Source organism: Excalfactoria chinensis, chromosome Z (genome assembly GCF_039878825.1).
Source record: "Excalfactoria chinensis isolate bCotChi1 chromosome Z, bCotChi1.hap2, whole genome shotgun sequence".
In the NCBI taxonomy this organism is placed as follows: domain Eukaryota; kingdom Metazoa; phylum Chordata; class Aves; order Galliformes; family Phasianidae; genus Excalfactoria; species Excalfactoria chinensis.
In genome coordinates this window covers 22,235,096-22,252,203 of record NC_092857.1, presented here as the reverse complement: position 1 = coordinate 22,252,203, position 17,108 = coordinate 22,235,096, and the positions used below count along the sequence as shown (strand labels likewise).

The 17,108-nt window shown below is 42.9% G+C and overlaps 1 protein-coding gene across 1 annotated transcript in view; it reads right to left on the bottom strand.

Annotated features, from left to right (window-relative positions):
- The window catches only part of TBCA (tubulin folding cofactor A), a 33,239-nt gene extending 17,273 nt beyond the window's left edge, over positions 1-15,966 (bottom strand). The window contains exon 1 of the mRNA XM_072360339.1: positions 15,787-15,966. Coding sequence (XP_072216440.1) covers positions 15,787-15,839 — 53 coding nt within the window. The 5' untranslated portion in view covers positions 15,840-15,966. The remainder of the gene's footprint in view (positions 1-15,786) is intronic.
- Between the last annotated feature and the right edge of the window lie 1,142 nt (positions 15,967-17,108).

Sequence of the window (17,108 nt, the reverse complement as noted above, 5' to 3'; positions counted from 1 at the left end):
TATGAAAAAGCTGATACAGATGCTCTTCATTTCATGGTGTGACAGCTGTCCATGGTCATACAGAATATGGCATGCCCTTCATGTTGCTGTTGCCACTGCTGAAACACCCACCTGTTGCCTCACTGTCTCCAAACATTCAGCAAGCTTAGATAAAAGTCAGTGGGTGCTATAGGTCGGTGCTGGGGCCTGTCCTCTTCAATATCTTTATTGATGACCTAGATGAGGGCATTGAGCGCACCCTCAGTAAGTTCACAGATGACACCAAATTGGCAGGGAGTGTGGATCTGCCTGGGGGTAGCGAGGCCCTGCAGAGGGATCTGGACAGGTTGGAGAGCTGGGCTGAAGCCAATGGAATGAGGTTCAACAAGACCAAATGCCGGGTCCTGCACTTCGGCCACAACAACCCCAGGTGACACTACAGGCTTGGGGTGGAGTGGCTGGAAGACTGCATAGAGGAAATGGACCTGGGGGTACTGATTGATGCTCGGCTGAACATGAGCCGACAGTGTGCCTGGGTGTCCAAGAAGGCCAACGGCATCCTGGCTTGCATCAGAAACAGTGTTGCCAGCAGGAGCAGAGAGGTGATTGTTCCCCTGTACTCAGTGCTGGTGAGGCCGCACCTAGAGTACTGTATCCAGTTTTGGGCCCCTCACTGCAAGAAAGACATTGAGGCCCTGGAACGTGTTCAGAGGAGGGCTACGAAGCTGGTGAGGGGTCTGGAGCACAAGCCTTATGAGGAGAGGCTGAAGGAGCTGGGAATGTTCAGCCTGGAGAAGAAAAGGCTCACGGGAGACCTCATTGCTCTCTATAACTTCCTGAAGGGAGGTTTTAGTGAGCTGGGGGTCGGCCTCTTCTCTCGTGTCATTAGTGATCGGACCAGAGGGAATGGTTTCAAGCTACAGCAGGGGAGATTCAGGTTGGACATTAGGAAATATTACTTCTCAGAAAGGGTGGTCCTGGTGGACGACAGGTTGGCCATGAGCCAGCAGTGTGCCCTTGTAGCCAAAAAGGCCAATGGCATTCTGGGGTGCATTAAAAAGAGCGTAGCCAGCAGGTCAAGGGAGGTGATCCTCCCCCTCTACTCTGCCCTGGTGAGGCCTCATCTGGAATACTGTGTCCAGTTCTGGGCTCCCCAGTACAAAAAAGACAGGGATCTCTTGGAAAGAGTCCAGCAGAGGGCCACAAAGATGGTGAAAGGCCTGGACCATCTCCCCTACGAGGAGAGACTTAGGGAACTGGGTCTGTTTAGCCTTGAGAAAAGAAGGCTGAGAGGGGACTTGATCCAGGTTTATAAATACCTGAGGTGTGGGAGCTATAGTGGCGAGGCTGGTCTCTTTTCAGTAGTGCGTGGGGACAGGACTAGGGGCAATGGGCTGAAACTCCAGCATAGGAAGTTCCGCACGAATGTGCGCAAGAACTTCTTTACGGTGAGGGTGACGGAGCACTGGAACAGGCTGCCCAGGGAGGTGGTGGAGTCTCCTTCTCTGGAGATATTCAAGACCCGCCTGGACGCCTACCTGTGCGACGTGGTGTAGGGAGCCTGCTTTGGCAGGGGGGTTGGACTCGATGATCTCTAGAGGTCCCTTCCAACCCCTATAATTCTGTGATTCTGTGATTCTGTGGTCAGGCACAGAAATGGACTGCCCAGGGAGGTGGTGGAGTCATCGACCATGGGGGTGTTCAAGGAATGACTGGATGTTGTGTTGAGGGACACGGTTTAGTGGGAGCTATTAGTAATAGATGAATGGTTGGACTGGATGATCTTTTGGTCTTTTCCAACCTTGTTGATTCTACGATTTTTCCCACATGGAGGAATTCAATTCCACACCTTTGCTTCATTCACACTTCCATGTCAGATGCCACTTTGTCATACGGCAACAAAATGTCATAGAATCTTGGTGGGTATGGCCCCCACTGCGATACCACCACCATCTGCCTCTGACATCACAGGCCAACATCATAAAATAAAAGGCACTGCTTTTAGAGCAGCCTTGTATTAATCCAAAGTCCTGGAATTACTCTGGGATAAAGTGCTTTATGGTTTTAATATGTTAATACTTAAGATGGGTACAATTCTTTAGAAATTATATTTGCCATGCAAACATACCTCCAATTCTTTTAAAGAATTTCAGCCAGTATGTTTCTTTCAGCATTTCTTCCTTGAAATATGTTAACAGCTACCAGAATTCATGGATATCCATAGGAACATCTTAAACATCCATGTGACATTACAGCTTTCTGTATTTTATTGTGCCAGAAGTTCTGAAAATATTATTCAGAAGTCTTAGAGATATTCTAATGATCAAACTATGATGTCAGAGATCAATAAAACAAGAGTTTCATGTTTTCTGTTAAATCTAATATCCACAAATTCCTACACGGGTCAAGAAGACCTCTAAACTATGTTTGCAAACCACTGCCCATAACTTCACAAAACGTGCTTGTAAGGTTGATCTGCTCTGAAAGCAGCGAGCATTATTTTATGCCATGTAAAAGATGCTGAAAAGTCTTTTGAGAAGTGGCTAGAGAAGTCCTCTCATTTCAGTTTTAGTCAATAAGTCTACGCACTATTAAAGCATTCAAAGTCCAACACGGATCTGTTATTCTCTATCTGCATTCAGTAGGTATAAAGAGAACAAATCAAACATTTCTGTAATTTAACACATTTTCTTTGGAAAATCTGCAGTAAGGAGCACAGGAAGAATAGGACTGTTCCAACACAAGGCTCTTCATCCCATCTTCCCTCAAAACTCCAAAACTTCAATGACTCTGCCTATAAAAAATAAACTCTCTTAATTTGGCCCCTCTTTAGGGAGTACAAAGAAGATGAATAAAATTCAGTTTCTAACTCCTTTAACTTCAGGTATTCAGAGTCTTCCTCCCTTGCCCCAAGAACTACAACCCTACAGCCTTCAAAATATCACCATGAACATCATTGTTTCTGAAAGCTAACCTAGAAATACACCTATTCACTGCAGTTAATCCTGTGAAAATTATTAAAGGGAGGATATAAGAAAGCCTATAAGAAAGAAGAGGACAGACTCTTTAACAGTATGCTGTGGTAGGACAAGGGAAATGGTTTCTAACTAAAAAATGGAAGATTTAGATTGGATATATGAAAGAGTTTTATGGCAGGGGTAGCAAGACACTGGAACAGAGAACTGGTGGATACCCAATCCCTGGAGACACTCAAGGTCAGGCTGGACCAGGCTCTCAGCAACTTCATATGGCAGTAGCTGTTCCTGTTCACAGCAGGGGAGATGGAAGGGATAACCTCTGAATGTTCCTTCCAACTCAAATGATTCTGTGATAAATAGAAGAGATCGGACTACATTCCTGTCAGAGACTGAGACCATGATGAAATTGTTACACTGTCAGTGATATACCCTCTTTAAAACACAACTTTTACCCTCACAGGGATCTAGTCATGTCAGAAAATTATTACTTACGTTACATAAGTGATTTCTATTTCTACTCTGCCATCATCCACTACAAATAATAAAAAGCAATTTTGCTTTTATGATTTTTTTTGATCTCTTTCCCCTCTGATTTGATTTTCAGCCTTGGAAATACCTGCGTTTTGGCCATAGTGCTTTTTCTTCACAATTCAATCTTTATCCTAAAGTTTCAAGATAAGGTCTCAAATTTTAAGATATTTTACCGATTTTAGGAAGTTAAGAAAATCACTGAAAGTAGTAAGCTATTTAAGTAGTTACACAAAAGAGACTGTCAACAGCTAAGTGAATAGGATTGTATATATTACACTTAGATCAGATGTTATAAGAAAAAAAAAAGTGTGTGAGAAGGAAGTTTAATTTTACATATACTATTCTGCTTCATTGCAAGTTTTACAGTTCAGTGGAATATCAGAATGGGAGAGCTTTTGGTTAGAGACACCTGGTATATAATCTAAGTATGAACTAATGACGGAAATTTTTCTTTAGTTTTTCTTTTTTAAAATAAGTCTACTAACCCAAAATTCTCAAATCCTTCCTCTCCTTTCACACTTTGAAATAAATAAGAAATGTAAAATGTGGCAAATTACATGCCAGTAGGTGATTTTTATACTTCAAGCCTCCATTTTATAGCAGGTCTTCTCAACCTACAGCCTGCCACATAAATTTTCAATGAAGACCCTCACATATTCAGTTTAAATCTACTCATAATAATCTTGTTTTCCTTCATTATCTTTTGGACTCTGAAGCAGAAGTCTATGCCCCTAGAAATAGAAAAGTAACAACCCAAACAAATTAAGAACATTTCCCTAGTTTCTCCCAGTCTTTCAAAAGGAAAAAAGAAAAATAAGATCCAACTGGCCTGGACCGTGTCACCAACAGCAGCCAGTAGTTAACTAGAAGAGAGAGAGAATAAAGGCCACGCTTCTTGTGGTATACCTGCTTCCAAAAATCAAGTGTAAAACTTCATAATGCTGAAGAACAAAACTAAACTGTTGGTGCTCAACAGGCATTAGTTCAGTTCCTGGTTATGACCGCTGCCATCTTAAAATCCTCAATACATTCAACTTTCACATCACTTAATTCCGCAATTTTCATGTTCTGTATTTAAAAATTAAAAAATTAAAAAAAAAAAAAAAGTCAGCTAAGTAGATGAGAGAACCTTAGAATCCTGAGAGAAATGAAGGAAAAGTAAAGGAAAAGTAATTCCTTAACTACCTTCTCCATAGGATTATGATTTACTTCCTCACCCTTTTCCCCTTTACTCCTCACTGCCAAAGCTGAAAAGCAAAGTAAACACAGGATAGTTCAATACAGTAAAAAAGCTGATCACTGCTCAACAGAGATCTGTTCCCTGCCCCCAGCATACATCCCTGCCAACACTCATGCTCAAACAATTATCTCCATGAGCCAAATTCAGTTCACCAAACCAGGAAATTAACAAAGTATGAAAAAAAAAGCTGTCAGTTTTTCTCCCGCATTAAGGAAATTGAGCAAGCTCAGCAAAAGATTCGAAACTAATGTCAGAGACCAGAGAAGTGGAGAAGGCAGGGCCCAGAACGAGAACTTAAAATTTAGGGTGACACCAATTTCCCAAGAGACTACATTCCCAATCTATTCAGGTGCAGACTTGCAGCAGACTGTTTCATCTCCTGGCTTCTACTGAAAAGGCCTTGGAATTCTCTCATATCCCAAAGGTACTTCAGTTCTTTCCTTGTTCCTTATATGTCATCTCCAGCATTCTCATCTGGAGGAGCATCACTAGCAACAGCAAGCAAAGCTACCCCTCTGACCAGAGAGTCATAGGAAGAGCATGGGAGTTCTTCAGTTAGACAAATGAAAATCAAATATGCACAGTGGACAGCACAGTGGGAGGCTTTCTTTAATCTTTAGCTTCCTGTTAAGACAAGTTTTTTTACATAATGAAATTAAGAACATCTGTACTGTTTCACTAATGAAAGAGCATGTATTTATATACCTGAGGGTGCTGAGGGAGCTGGAACAGTTAACTGCCAACCCACCATCTAACCAGACTTCAGCAAAAATATGACACTGTCTCTCACAGTATTCTCCTGCAGAAGCTGGCAGCCTGGGGCTTGGACAGGTATGCTCAAAGAATCATAGAATCACAAGGTTGGAACACTGCAATGCTACAGGCTTGGAGCAGTGTGGCTGGAAGACTGCATAGAGGAAACAGACGTGGGGATATTGATTGATGCTTGGCTGAACACAAGCCAGCAGTGTGCCTGGGTGGCCAAGAAGGCCAGTGGCATCCTGGCTTGAATCAGAAGTAGTGCTGCCAGCAGGAGTGGGGAAGCGATCATCCCTCTGTTCTCATCACTGGTGAGGCTGCACCTTGAATACTGTGTTCAGTTTTGGGCCCCTCACTTCAAGACATGGAGGCCCTGGAGCATACCCAGAGGAGGGCAACAAAACTGGTGAGGGGTCTGGAGTACAAGTCTTATGAGGAGCAGCTGAGGGAACATGGATTATTTAGTCTGGAGAAAAGGAAGCTCAAGTGAGTTCATATTGCTCTCTACAACTACCTGAAGAGTGGCTGTGGTGAGGGGTGGGTCAGTCTCTTCTCTAGTGTAACTGGTGATAGGACTAGAGGAAGTGGCCTCACGTGCCAGGGGTGATTCAGGTTCGAAGACAGGAAAAAGTACTCTGAAAGAGTGGTCAGGTGCTGGAATGGGCTGCCCAGGGTGTGGTGGAGTCACCAAGCCTGCAAGTGTTCAAGAAACATTTAGATGTTGTACAGAAGGACATAGAATCATAGAATCATAGAATTACTCAGGTTGGAAAAGACCTTGAAGATCATCAAGTCCAACCGCAGCCTAACCAGTAGCCTATCTCTTAAAAAACAACCACAAACAATACCACAACAACAAACCTCTGCTAAATCATATCCCTGAGTACCACATCCAAGCGGCTCTTAAACACATCCAGGGATGGCGATTCAACCACCTCCTTGGGGAGCCCATTCCAGTACCTAACCACCCTTTCTGTAAAGAAGTTCTTTCTAATATCCAACCTAAACTTGCCCTGGCGCAACTTGAGGCCATTTCCCCTCGTCCTGTCACAAATCAGTAGTGAGAAGAGACCTGCCCCACTCTCACTGTAAGAACCTTTCAGGTACTGGAAGACAGCAATAAGGTCTCCCCTCAGCCTCCTCTTCCTCAGACTAAACAGCCCCAGCTTCCTTAGTCTCTCCTCATAGGGCTGATTCTCCAAGCCCTTCACGAGCCTTGTTACCCTTCTCTGGACCTGCTCCAGTACCTCCATGTCCTTCTTGTGCTGAGGTGCCCAAAACTGGACACAGTACTCGAGGTGAGGCCTCACCAATGCTGAGTACAGGGGCAGGATGACTTCCTTAGTCCTGCTTAGACATGCTTAGACATGGCTTACTGCAAAATACTGGTGATAGGCAGACAGCTGGACTGGATGATCTTGGAGGTCTTTTCCAATTTTGGCACTTCTGCAATACTATGATCTGTTCAAAACTAGTATTAACATTAACCATAGTGTATAAGCATATATACTAAGAAGACAGAAAACTCAAAGATAACAAAATGCATTGAGTAGACAATGAAATATTTACGCTGACTTGAAAAATCAATACTAGTATAACTGCAAAGGGTACAGGTTTTGTTGTTTTTTTTTTTTCCTGTTGTTGTTAGTTATAGCACAACTGGCCACATATTAACATTATACACATTTACAGCATAAGCAGTTCAACATTTGCAGTAACACTGGTGCTGTAGAGGTTGAAGTATTTGGTCCTAAATCTGCTGATTACTTATGTAACTTCTTTGAAACCAAGAATGTGCGTAAACTCACTTGCTTTACTGATTTAGACCTAGGGGGAGAAGAAAGAAAGGGGACAATAAATACAATAAACACTGGTATCAACAGCTGCCATTCGTTCTAACTTAGGTCAGCTCTCCAGTTTACACATTAATTTCTTGACAATGTAAAAATCATCAAAGAAGAAGATTTTTATTGAGTCAAATTGTGATACAACCATATACAAGTATATATATTGTTCTGACTCCTCCTACTTCTAAAGCTTATAGACCTGAGCCACCATGACATTCTCAGGTTAATTTTGCAGGGTTGGCATTTGTCACAAATTGTTACTGAGAAGACAATGAAAATCATTCACAAGGCGTTTTAGAAGTCAGAAAGCTGTTTCAGTTTAAAAATAACTTCCTCTTGACATTTTATAGAATCTTTTCATTTGATTAAAAGACACAATATCCAATTTTTACTTAAAATTTTAGATCTCCCTCTATCTCCTGGGTTTGGGATTTTTTCCCAGACTGTAACTAGATATTTTCCTGATCTTGCAGTCCAACATCCTGCAAATATTTTATTTTTCAAATCTTTCCATAGCAACAGCTGATGCTGCTTTTTGCCTCCACTGAGAAAGTCTGCTATACTAGGGCATTAATGAACACCAGCAGTCAGTGGCAACATGCAGCAGGGCAGATACAGCAAAGAATGGAAGGATCCAGCAAAAGCAGCAAGGATGAAAGCCATTAACTTGTGAACTATTCAAAAAGCAGATGATGCTGGCTGGGGCAAAGGATTTGCTGAACTTTGCTGGAAGCAAAGAAGGGAGGAGGAACTGCACCTGCAAAAGAACTGAAAGAATCTCTGATAGGCTGAAGAGTATACCTAGAAAGAAATAGGAAGTTAATCAACTCATCCTGAAGAGATTCTGGAACAGTAAAAATTCTGAGAGTGGCACAGAACAGAATGCAACAGAATTCAAGGATTCTAAATATAAAGGAATCCCAGAACTTAATTTCTAGACATGGAAGAATAAGAAATGGAGCCTCCAGTGGGGCAACAACCACCATACCTCCATAACTCTACTAATTCCTGTTAGAAACAGATCTGAAAAGCAAAACGGAAGCGTTGCAATGCTGATCAAAGTTGAACTGAAGTCCTGCTCTGTCAGTAGTCAGTTCACAATGGATTAGGAAAAATATTGACATAGTTTAAAGAAAATAGTATGGGTCTCCTGATCCTGAATTAGCACTCCACTTACACAATGTATAGAATTTAACAATACTTAAAGTCAAGCCATTATATATTAGAATTGTTAGTGCAGCTGCAACATCTTCTATACGCTAAGCATTGTTTTTTGTTCTGATTTTCCTCCCTGTAGATCCACATTCTGATTCAGCACACAAAAATTAGTATTTCTGACCTTTAAAGGTCACCGAGTCCAACAGCCCTGCAATGAACAGAGACACCTACAGGTAGGTCAGGTTGCCCAGAAGCCGGTCCAGACAGCCTCTGAATGTCTCCAGGGACAGGGTATCCACCAGTCCTCTGCTCCAGTGCTTCACCACCCTTACTGTAAAAAAACTTTTCCTTATATCTAATCTAAATTTCCCTTCTTTTAATTTGAAACCATGTAAACCTGTGTTATCACAACAGATCCTGCTAAAGAGCCTGTCCTCTTTTTTCTATAGTCCCTCTTTAGACACTGAAAGGCCACTATCAGATGTCTCCAGAGCCTTCTCTTCCCCAGTCTGACCATGACCAGCTCTCTCAGCCTGTCCTTGTAGGAGAGATGTTCCATCCCTCAGATCATTTTTGTGGCCCTCCTCTGGATGCACTCCAGCAGGTTTACATCTCTCCTGTACTGATGAATCCACATCTAGGTGCAGTACTCTAGGTGAGGTCTTACCAGCACAGAGTGCTGCTACTCTCACCCTGCTGGCCATGTTTCTTTTTATGCAGCCCAGGATACCACTGGCTTTCTGGATTATGAGGGCACATTGCTGGCTCAAGTCTAGCTTCCCATGTGCCAGCACCCCCAGGACCTTTTCAGCAAGGCTGTGCTTCATCCTTACATCTCCAGCTTGTACTGATAGTGGGAGTTGCCTCGACCTAGGTGCAAAGCCTTGCACTTGGATTTGTTTAACCTCATGAGTCTCTCCTGGGCCCACTGCTCAGGCCTGTCAAGATCTCTGGATGGCATCCTATCCCCAGGGCATGCTGATCACACCACACAGCTTGGTGTCATCTGCACACTTGCTGAGAATGCACTTGATCACACTGTTGGCGATGAAGATACTAAAGAGTTCTTGTTGTTTTCCTTTTTTTTTTTTTTTTTTTTTTTTTTTTTTCAGAATAAGAGATGGAGGAAGAAGTGTGAAGAACTCCATCTTCTAAAGGTTCAAGCACTGCAATTACCCTTACATTTGTTATTTGAATTGTCGACTATATGTTAACGGGTGTTAACTCAGTACCGTGTGATGCAGTTGCAGTGTCTTAATCTAATTCACACAGAGCAGTTTTTACACAGGACAGACAGTAATTCTAGGAGACTGTAGTGGCTTTCAAATGTAGGGCCATCTCAAGACTTTCTGTATGACACCAGGAGCACTACAGGAGGTACTTAAACCATATCTAAGTATCTCTGGACTAACAAGTCTGCAGCTGGACTCAAATTTATAGAGTGTATTGTTAAAACTCCAGGATGGAGCTGGTGACTAGCAGGACTAGCAGCTGCACAACACTCCTGCACTTTGAGAAAGATTATTTAATTTGGATACAGAGCCAGTGTGTATCCAACACCACATGCAGGACATTCACCCTCCTGAAACCCTGTGCTCTTGGATAAGCAGTGTAAACACACGAAATAGCTTTATCATGCTGACACAGTACAGCTGAGTAGCTCAGCAGATCATTCCCCAGTACCCATACAATACAGGATATCCTAGTCCTTTCCATTAATTGAGCTAATCAGCAGTTGTTAGGTAAAATCTTTCAATTATAATGAGAATAAATAAAGGAGACATAGAAGCATAGAATTACCCAGGTTGGAAAAGACCTCAAAGATCATCAAGTCCAACCACAGCCTAACCATAGTACCCTAGTACCATGAGTTTCTTATCAATTTATTAAGATTCAGAACTGGTGCCCACAGCTAATGTGAAAAAAGCAAGGAAGCAGACAAAACTCATGTGGAAAAGATGGAGAAAAAATTGAGATATTTACCAGAGATAGCACAGTTCTTGAGTAACTAAGAAAATAAACTTATTTTGTTCTTAAGTTAGTAAAAGTCACCATGTAGCAATAACTATTTGCATCCTCTGCAATATTTACATGTCACTTGTACAAAATGTATCCTAAGCTCAGCAGTAAAACAATACAAAATTTAAAATGTTTAGATTCATATTTATAAAAGAAATCAACTATTCTGTGTAACTTTGAGAAGTTTATTTTCTTTAAAAAAGAACTGTGATAATGTAAACTATTTGGCAATGCAACTTAAAATGGTGATATTTTACAAAGAGAAAAAGCAGTAACATTACCGGTGCTGCAGGAGAAAAAACAATCTTGGGAAGATTCCATAGTTTTAGAAAGGTGGTTTTAAAAAGGGCTGCTTCACAAAAATCAATACACTTTCCCCATAGGTTCATGATGTAAAATTCTATAATCAAGGCTTGTAGATTTGTAATTATGGTATGTCAGCCACATTTAAACAAGAGTGTTAAAAGATTGTTAAAGTTAAACTAACACAATTGCAATGTGAATTGTCTTAGTCTCATTCTAATCTACTGGTGTCACTTCCATTTAACCAGATGGAAACTATGGGCAAATATCAGTGCTATTTTCACATGCCCCAACTTACTTTGTTCACAGTAGTTTTTAAAACCCTTGCTGATCTGAAATGAGTATACGACTTATTTATTTATTAAAAGATCAATTCATTTAGTCTGAGGCAGGTTTTTGAGCTTGGACTACTGAGAGTAAGACTATTCTGAAGTGATTAAATAAGTACTTCTTGCTAGGACATAAATCACAAATACAACAAACGTTATTAATCACACTCATCAAATCTACTTATTTGAATACCGGATAATGAAAGTATGCAATCTCCTGGCTATTAATTTTGTATGAAAATGCAAGAGATTCTCCCCATTTATAGTAAAAGTTCCTTTTATTAACACATAACAAGGAAGAAACACAAAGGTAAGTAAATTATCCACAACTACAACAGACAGTCTCTTGAGAAGGATACACAAATAATCTGTAATAAACAGATTATAAAAATCCCACATTAAACAGCTGCTTTGTTCTTAGCTCAAAAAAGTGATGAGTTAGGTAACTCATAAGAAAAGAGTGATCTACAGCAGGTGATTAAAAACAGACAAATGAAGTGTGAAGAAAGTTCAGAACATTCTCGTAGTTCTTGACCCTTACCTATTTTGGTGTACTTGTACAGTCTGAGCACTGAATGTGCTTGAAAAATCAGCTTTATAGAGTAAATTCAATGCAGTTTTCTAAGGTGAAAGCTCAGAAAAATACAAGGAAAAAATGAATTAAGTATTAAGTCAGTCGTTCTTGGCATGTTTGTTGATACTCTACGTGTTCTCTCACACATTAAGAATAAATACCTGTATATACTCTAGTTCCAAATGAGGGGAAAATATGAAAGTTCCCAAATTCATCCAAGTCACATGCACAACAGCTGTAGTACAGAGTACTGAACAAAGCTTTTAGTTTGAGAAGGAAAGGTGGAGTGGGACAGAACCACTCCTCTTCTTGCATCTGTGTCTAACTGCCACAGAAGTGCGCAGCTGCTGCTGTCATTGAGACCTATGATATCCAGGCCAGAGACAGCCCACATGTTTCAAGTGCTCAGGCACTTGAAAGTGAGATTTACATTGATGCATCAAACTAACTTAAGGTATGAGGCATTTAATCACAGTTCTATTCTGCTGAAAACAGAAATGGAATTTTAAAAGATTTGTAGAGCTACAAAGAAGGAAACAATAAAGTTAACTTTAAGCTTGCCCACATGAGCTCTAAGGTGCCTTGAAAAACTGCTACCTTTCCTTACAGTAGGCCAGCTACTGCAGAGTATCTGTAGATTTGCATATTTTTATCACAAAAAATTCAAACTGAGAGCACTCTCTTATTCACACAGCAAAAAGCAAATGCAAATCCTGTTGACTGCACTTGAATTCCTCACGCCTTTTCAACACAGTTGTGTTGCGAGCCAGTCCTTACAGGCCTCATATTTCCAAACAACCTTTTTCTTTTTTAATCTAGTTTATTTTTCATCATATCAACTTCCTGAAACACACAGATATGTGACCCCTCGAAGGAGGAAGCTGTGACACAGCAGCTCAGCTTTAGGTTGGTGTTAGACTAAAGGTAAGCCTCCTATCACACCTGGCAACAGTTTCACATCAAAGGACTGCTCACCTACGCAGTGCTCCTATGCCATGCTTTAGCTTGTTAAACATTTTGTTACCATTACCCTTAAGAGGCCACAGTATTTGCATTGGCTAACAAGCAGTTTTCAGGAGTAGTAAGGCTTTGCCTGGGCTTGTCTTGGCCAGCCAAAAGTCTTCAAGAACTTCACTACAATTCTGACCAGGTGCCACTTTGCACTTTCACTCAGCACTGTACAACTGAGTGACACGACACTACTGTATTTGCTTTCTTTTACTAAAAAGTATATTTTAGTAAGAATGAGCTGCTTCTAACACTGAATAAAAAAAAAAAAGCAGCACAGAAGATCAAACTAGAGTGGGATGATAGCAGAGTCCTTGAAAACAGAGGCAAAGAAAGGTGTGGAAATGCCTCAGTGTAGTGAACAACACACCTATAGTCAAGTGGAAATCAAAGCAGTGCAATCCGGAGAGATGAGTAAAGTTAGTTTTAGGATAACAGAACAATTTTCCAACATACGCTGAACATACCATATACAGTAAATTCAGATAAAAGGTGGAGAAAAAAGAAGTAGTTAATATTATTTATATAACTAGTAGTATCATTGTAACTGGACTAATACTTACTAGGAACTTAAGCAGGTTATTTTGTAACTCAGATGCAACAAAATTGCAACAGAATTAAAACAAGAATTCACTGTTTCCATGTATTAAGTCAACAAAGGAGTGCTACACTAAACAAAATAAAAAACAATGAAGAAGAATATGCTAAACACATGACTCTACACCCAAATCATATTAATCTGAGACAGAAACAGCAGCTTTAGGGTCTAAGAGAGTAGAGAGGAATAGTGAAGATGAGAAAGGAAAAGATCCTGAAGGATAACAGGGAGGTAAGACATGCTGCACTCCTCTTCCTCCACCAAGATAAGGAGACTTCTTTGGTAAGCACTGTGCCACCCCGCTGGGTGAAGAGTGCTCAGGCATCTTGCTGCAGCTACCATCATGCACTGGCACTACTGCAGCTCATAATTTGTCAGTAGCAGCCTGGAACCTGTTACATCTATCACTACGGTAACTCATCTATTTTGAAACGTTTGTGAATCTGCCCCACGACAAACCCTGTAATGGGACTCTGGCAGGCAAAGTCCAACTGTACTCGGCAGCACATACTACTAAGCTCTCTCAGACTCAATGAAACTACAGAAGCAGAGATATTCAAACTAAGAATTGTGTAAACTAATCTCAGATCTAGAAGCACTGAAGACAATGGCATACAGACACCGAGGTGGCTCCATGCACAGTTATCTTTCCTACATAACTGTACTGGGACCACAGAACTGTTTCCAGGTCCAAAGTGACACAGCCACATGGCACAGTATTCAACACGCAAGCAAACAGGCCTGCACCAGCTCTGACTGGGACTCATTACTTGGTGCACACTTCCCATGTTTTCCAGTCTACAGGAAAATCTTGTTCAGGAAGCTTTTATGATGTTGTATGATGTTATGGTCATCTGAAAAGCTATTAGGCGTTACCACACAGTTCTTTTGAAGAAACTATCAAGCAGCAGCAATAAGCTACTATGGGAACTTCTGTAAGCTACTTGTCCTTTATCAGGTACACAAGTTTCCTCAGAAGACACCAATAAATTACTCCTTTGACCAAATGAAAGAACACAGACTGAGGAAAAAAAAGATGACAGCCTATGCAATTGTAGCTTTTCCACACTTCACAATATTCTGCCTATAAAACACAAACTAAAAAGCACTTAAAAATGCAAAGAAACATTTACAGTGTTGCTGCCTAGCCAGGCCAGTAGCCATAACCCACGTCACAGAAGGGATCCAAAGCAAAAGGCAGCAACTCAGAGATTTCATCAGACTGCACTAAAAATTCCAGGCTGAAAAACAACATGACTCCATGATCTGCACACCGTGCTCAGTGACAGGAAATAAGGTGCTGGAATCAAACCATCAATTCCTTGTTTAGCTGCACTGGAGACTTGCTCTGCATTTTGAGACCAGGAACTCAAAATGTATCCACAAAAACAAGAAAACTCTGTACATGTTACTTCGAGGAAGTCCAGCGTTCCCAACCAATAGGGTGTTAGAAAACATGTGCTCTTTACTTTTAGGCAACCGAAATTGGTTATAATACAAAGTCAATTGCATGAGACTATACTATTTAATGTTCTGATCTGGCACGCACAACTCTTATCCATGCCTGAGCCAGTGCATACTTAGTAGGTCCTAGTGCCTGCAACCAAATATTTTACACCAAAGGCTTTTCCTGATGACCACAACAAGAAAGATTAACACAAATAATCTGCGTGGACCTGAACCATGAGAGCAGCCTTTCTCAAAACTTGAGTAGATACCTGCTGAAGCACAGGAGGCTCACATGAACGTAAGCTCAAGGACAGAACCTGGAGACTGGAAAACTTGTTGTCAACTAAAGAAAGTAGAATAAGTATCCTGTTGTTGAAGATGGCAAAACAGTTGCCTCGGGTCAATGTAACATCAGTGGGAACGGGTCTGGGCTACCCCCCTTGAAAGGTTAGAAATTTACAGCGAGAATGACTATTACTAGCTTTCATTCCACGACCACCAGAGATGTTAATTATTTCCTGGAATTTCTGCCCATGTCCTTGGAATGTAACGAACAAGCATACGCTATGCCTCTGGATATGCAGTAGTTTCTCTCGTTGGTGTGCACGCTGGTGGAGTGCCAAATCTACAACCAACCTGGCAGCGTGGACTACCGACCACCGAGTATTTCAGCATTTGTTTGGTAGAGCAGCCCAGGCTGGCTCCCTCCCGAGGCAAGGTCCAGCAAGGCCGCTCGGACCCCACCAGAGCAGCGTGGCTGCCCCCGTCTCTCCAGCCGCCAAGGAGTCAGAACAAAAACCCCGCAGTCGTGGCGGCGGCAGGCCTCTTCCCGAGGCGGGAGAAGCCGGCAGCCGCGGCGCAACTTCTGGCACAGCCACGGCCACCCCCGCGCGGGTCAAACGCCGCCGGCGGAGCGGGCACCGCCGAGAGGCCGCGAACACGGCCGCGAGCCCGCGGGCCGGGCCCAGCGGCACCCGACGGAACCGGAGCGCCCGCCAGCCTCTCCACACTCACCGCTTCACGACGCCGGTTTTGATCTTGATCTGCCTCAGGCGGGGGTCGGCCATGGCGGGGCTGCAGCGCGGGCCGGGACCCTACAGCGCACAGGCGAAGGGCGCGGCGGCAACAGCGGAGGCCCGTGACTGAGCAACACCGCCGTCCGCATGCGCCGAACGACGGACGGCAGCCTGCGCGGCGGGGCGGGGAGGCGGCGCTCCGCAGCGCCACTCCCAGCTCTTCCGTCCCCGAGGGGGCTGCGGCGGAGGTTGAGGGGTTCCTGGGGGTGCTAACAGGTTTAGAGTTCCGTTCTCCCGCAGAGCAAGCTGGAGAAGTTTTTCTGTCCTGAAACAACTCCGAGATGTGGTTTCAGCCTTAGTGTTGTTATTGAGCGGTAGTTTAAGGCTTTCTTCTTTGTGCTTGTTAGTTGATGCTAAGGCTCGCCAGGTGGGCCAGCCCCAGCATGGCTTTGGCTAAGCTCTTCAACATCTTTACCGGCGACCTAGATAGTGGATTTGAGTGTACCCTCACTGGTGACACCAAGCTGAGTGGTGCAGCTGATGCCATAGAAGGGGGAGATGCCATCCATAGGACCTGGAAAGGGAGTCCACGTGAAACAAATGAGGTTCAACAGGGCTAAGCGCAAGGTGTTGCACTTGAGTCATGGCAAACCCAGATATGAGTACAGACTGTGAGAAGAGCTCACTGAGAGCAGCCCTGTGGAGGAGGACTTAGGAGTTCTGCTGAACAAAAATCTTAGCACAAGCCAGCAGTGTGCCCTTCCAGCCTGGAAGGCTGACAGTATCCTGCACTGCATGAAAAGAAGGGTGGCCAGCAGAGAGAGGAAGGTGACTGTCTCCCTCTATTCTGCTCCTGTGAATCTCCAGCTTCACTGCATCCAAGTCTGGGGCCTGCAGCACAAGGCAGATGTGGAGCCTTTGGAGTGGAATGCAAAGATGATGAGAAGTCTGGAGCTTCTTCCCTGTGAAGTCAGGCTGAGGGAGCTGGGCTTGTTTGGTGAGGAGAAAAGGATTCGGGGAGACCTCATCGTGACCTGTCAGTACTTAAAGGGAGCCTATAAACAGAAGGGAGACTGACTTTTTACACAGGCAGGTAGTAAATGGATAAGGGTTAACGATTAAAATAAAAGGTGGAAATTTACATTAGATACTAGGAGGAGATTTTTGACTCAGAGGGTGATGAGGCACTGAAACAGGTTACTCAGAGAAACTGTGGGTACCCCATCCCTGGAGGCATCCAAGACCAGGTCAGATTGGTTTCTGAGCAGCCTGATCCAGTGCCTGATTTAGTGGTTGGCAACCGTTCCCATGACAGATACC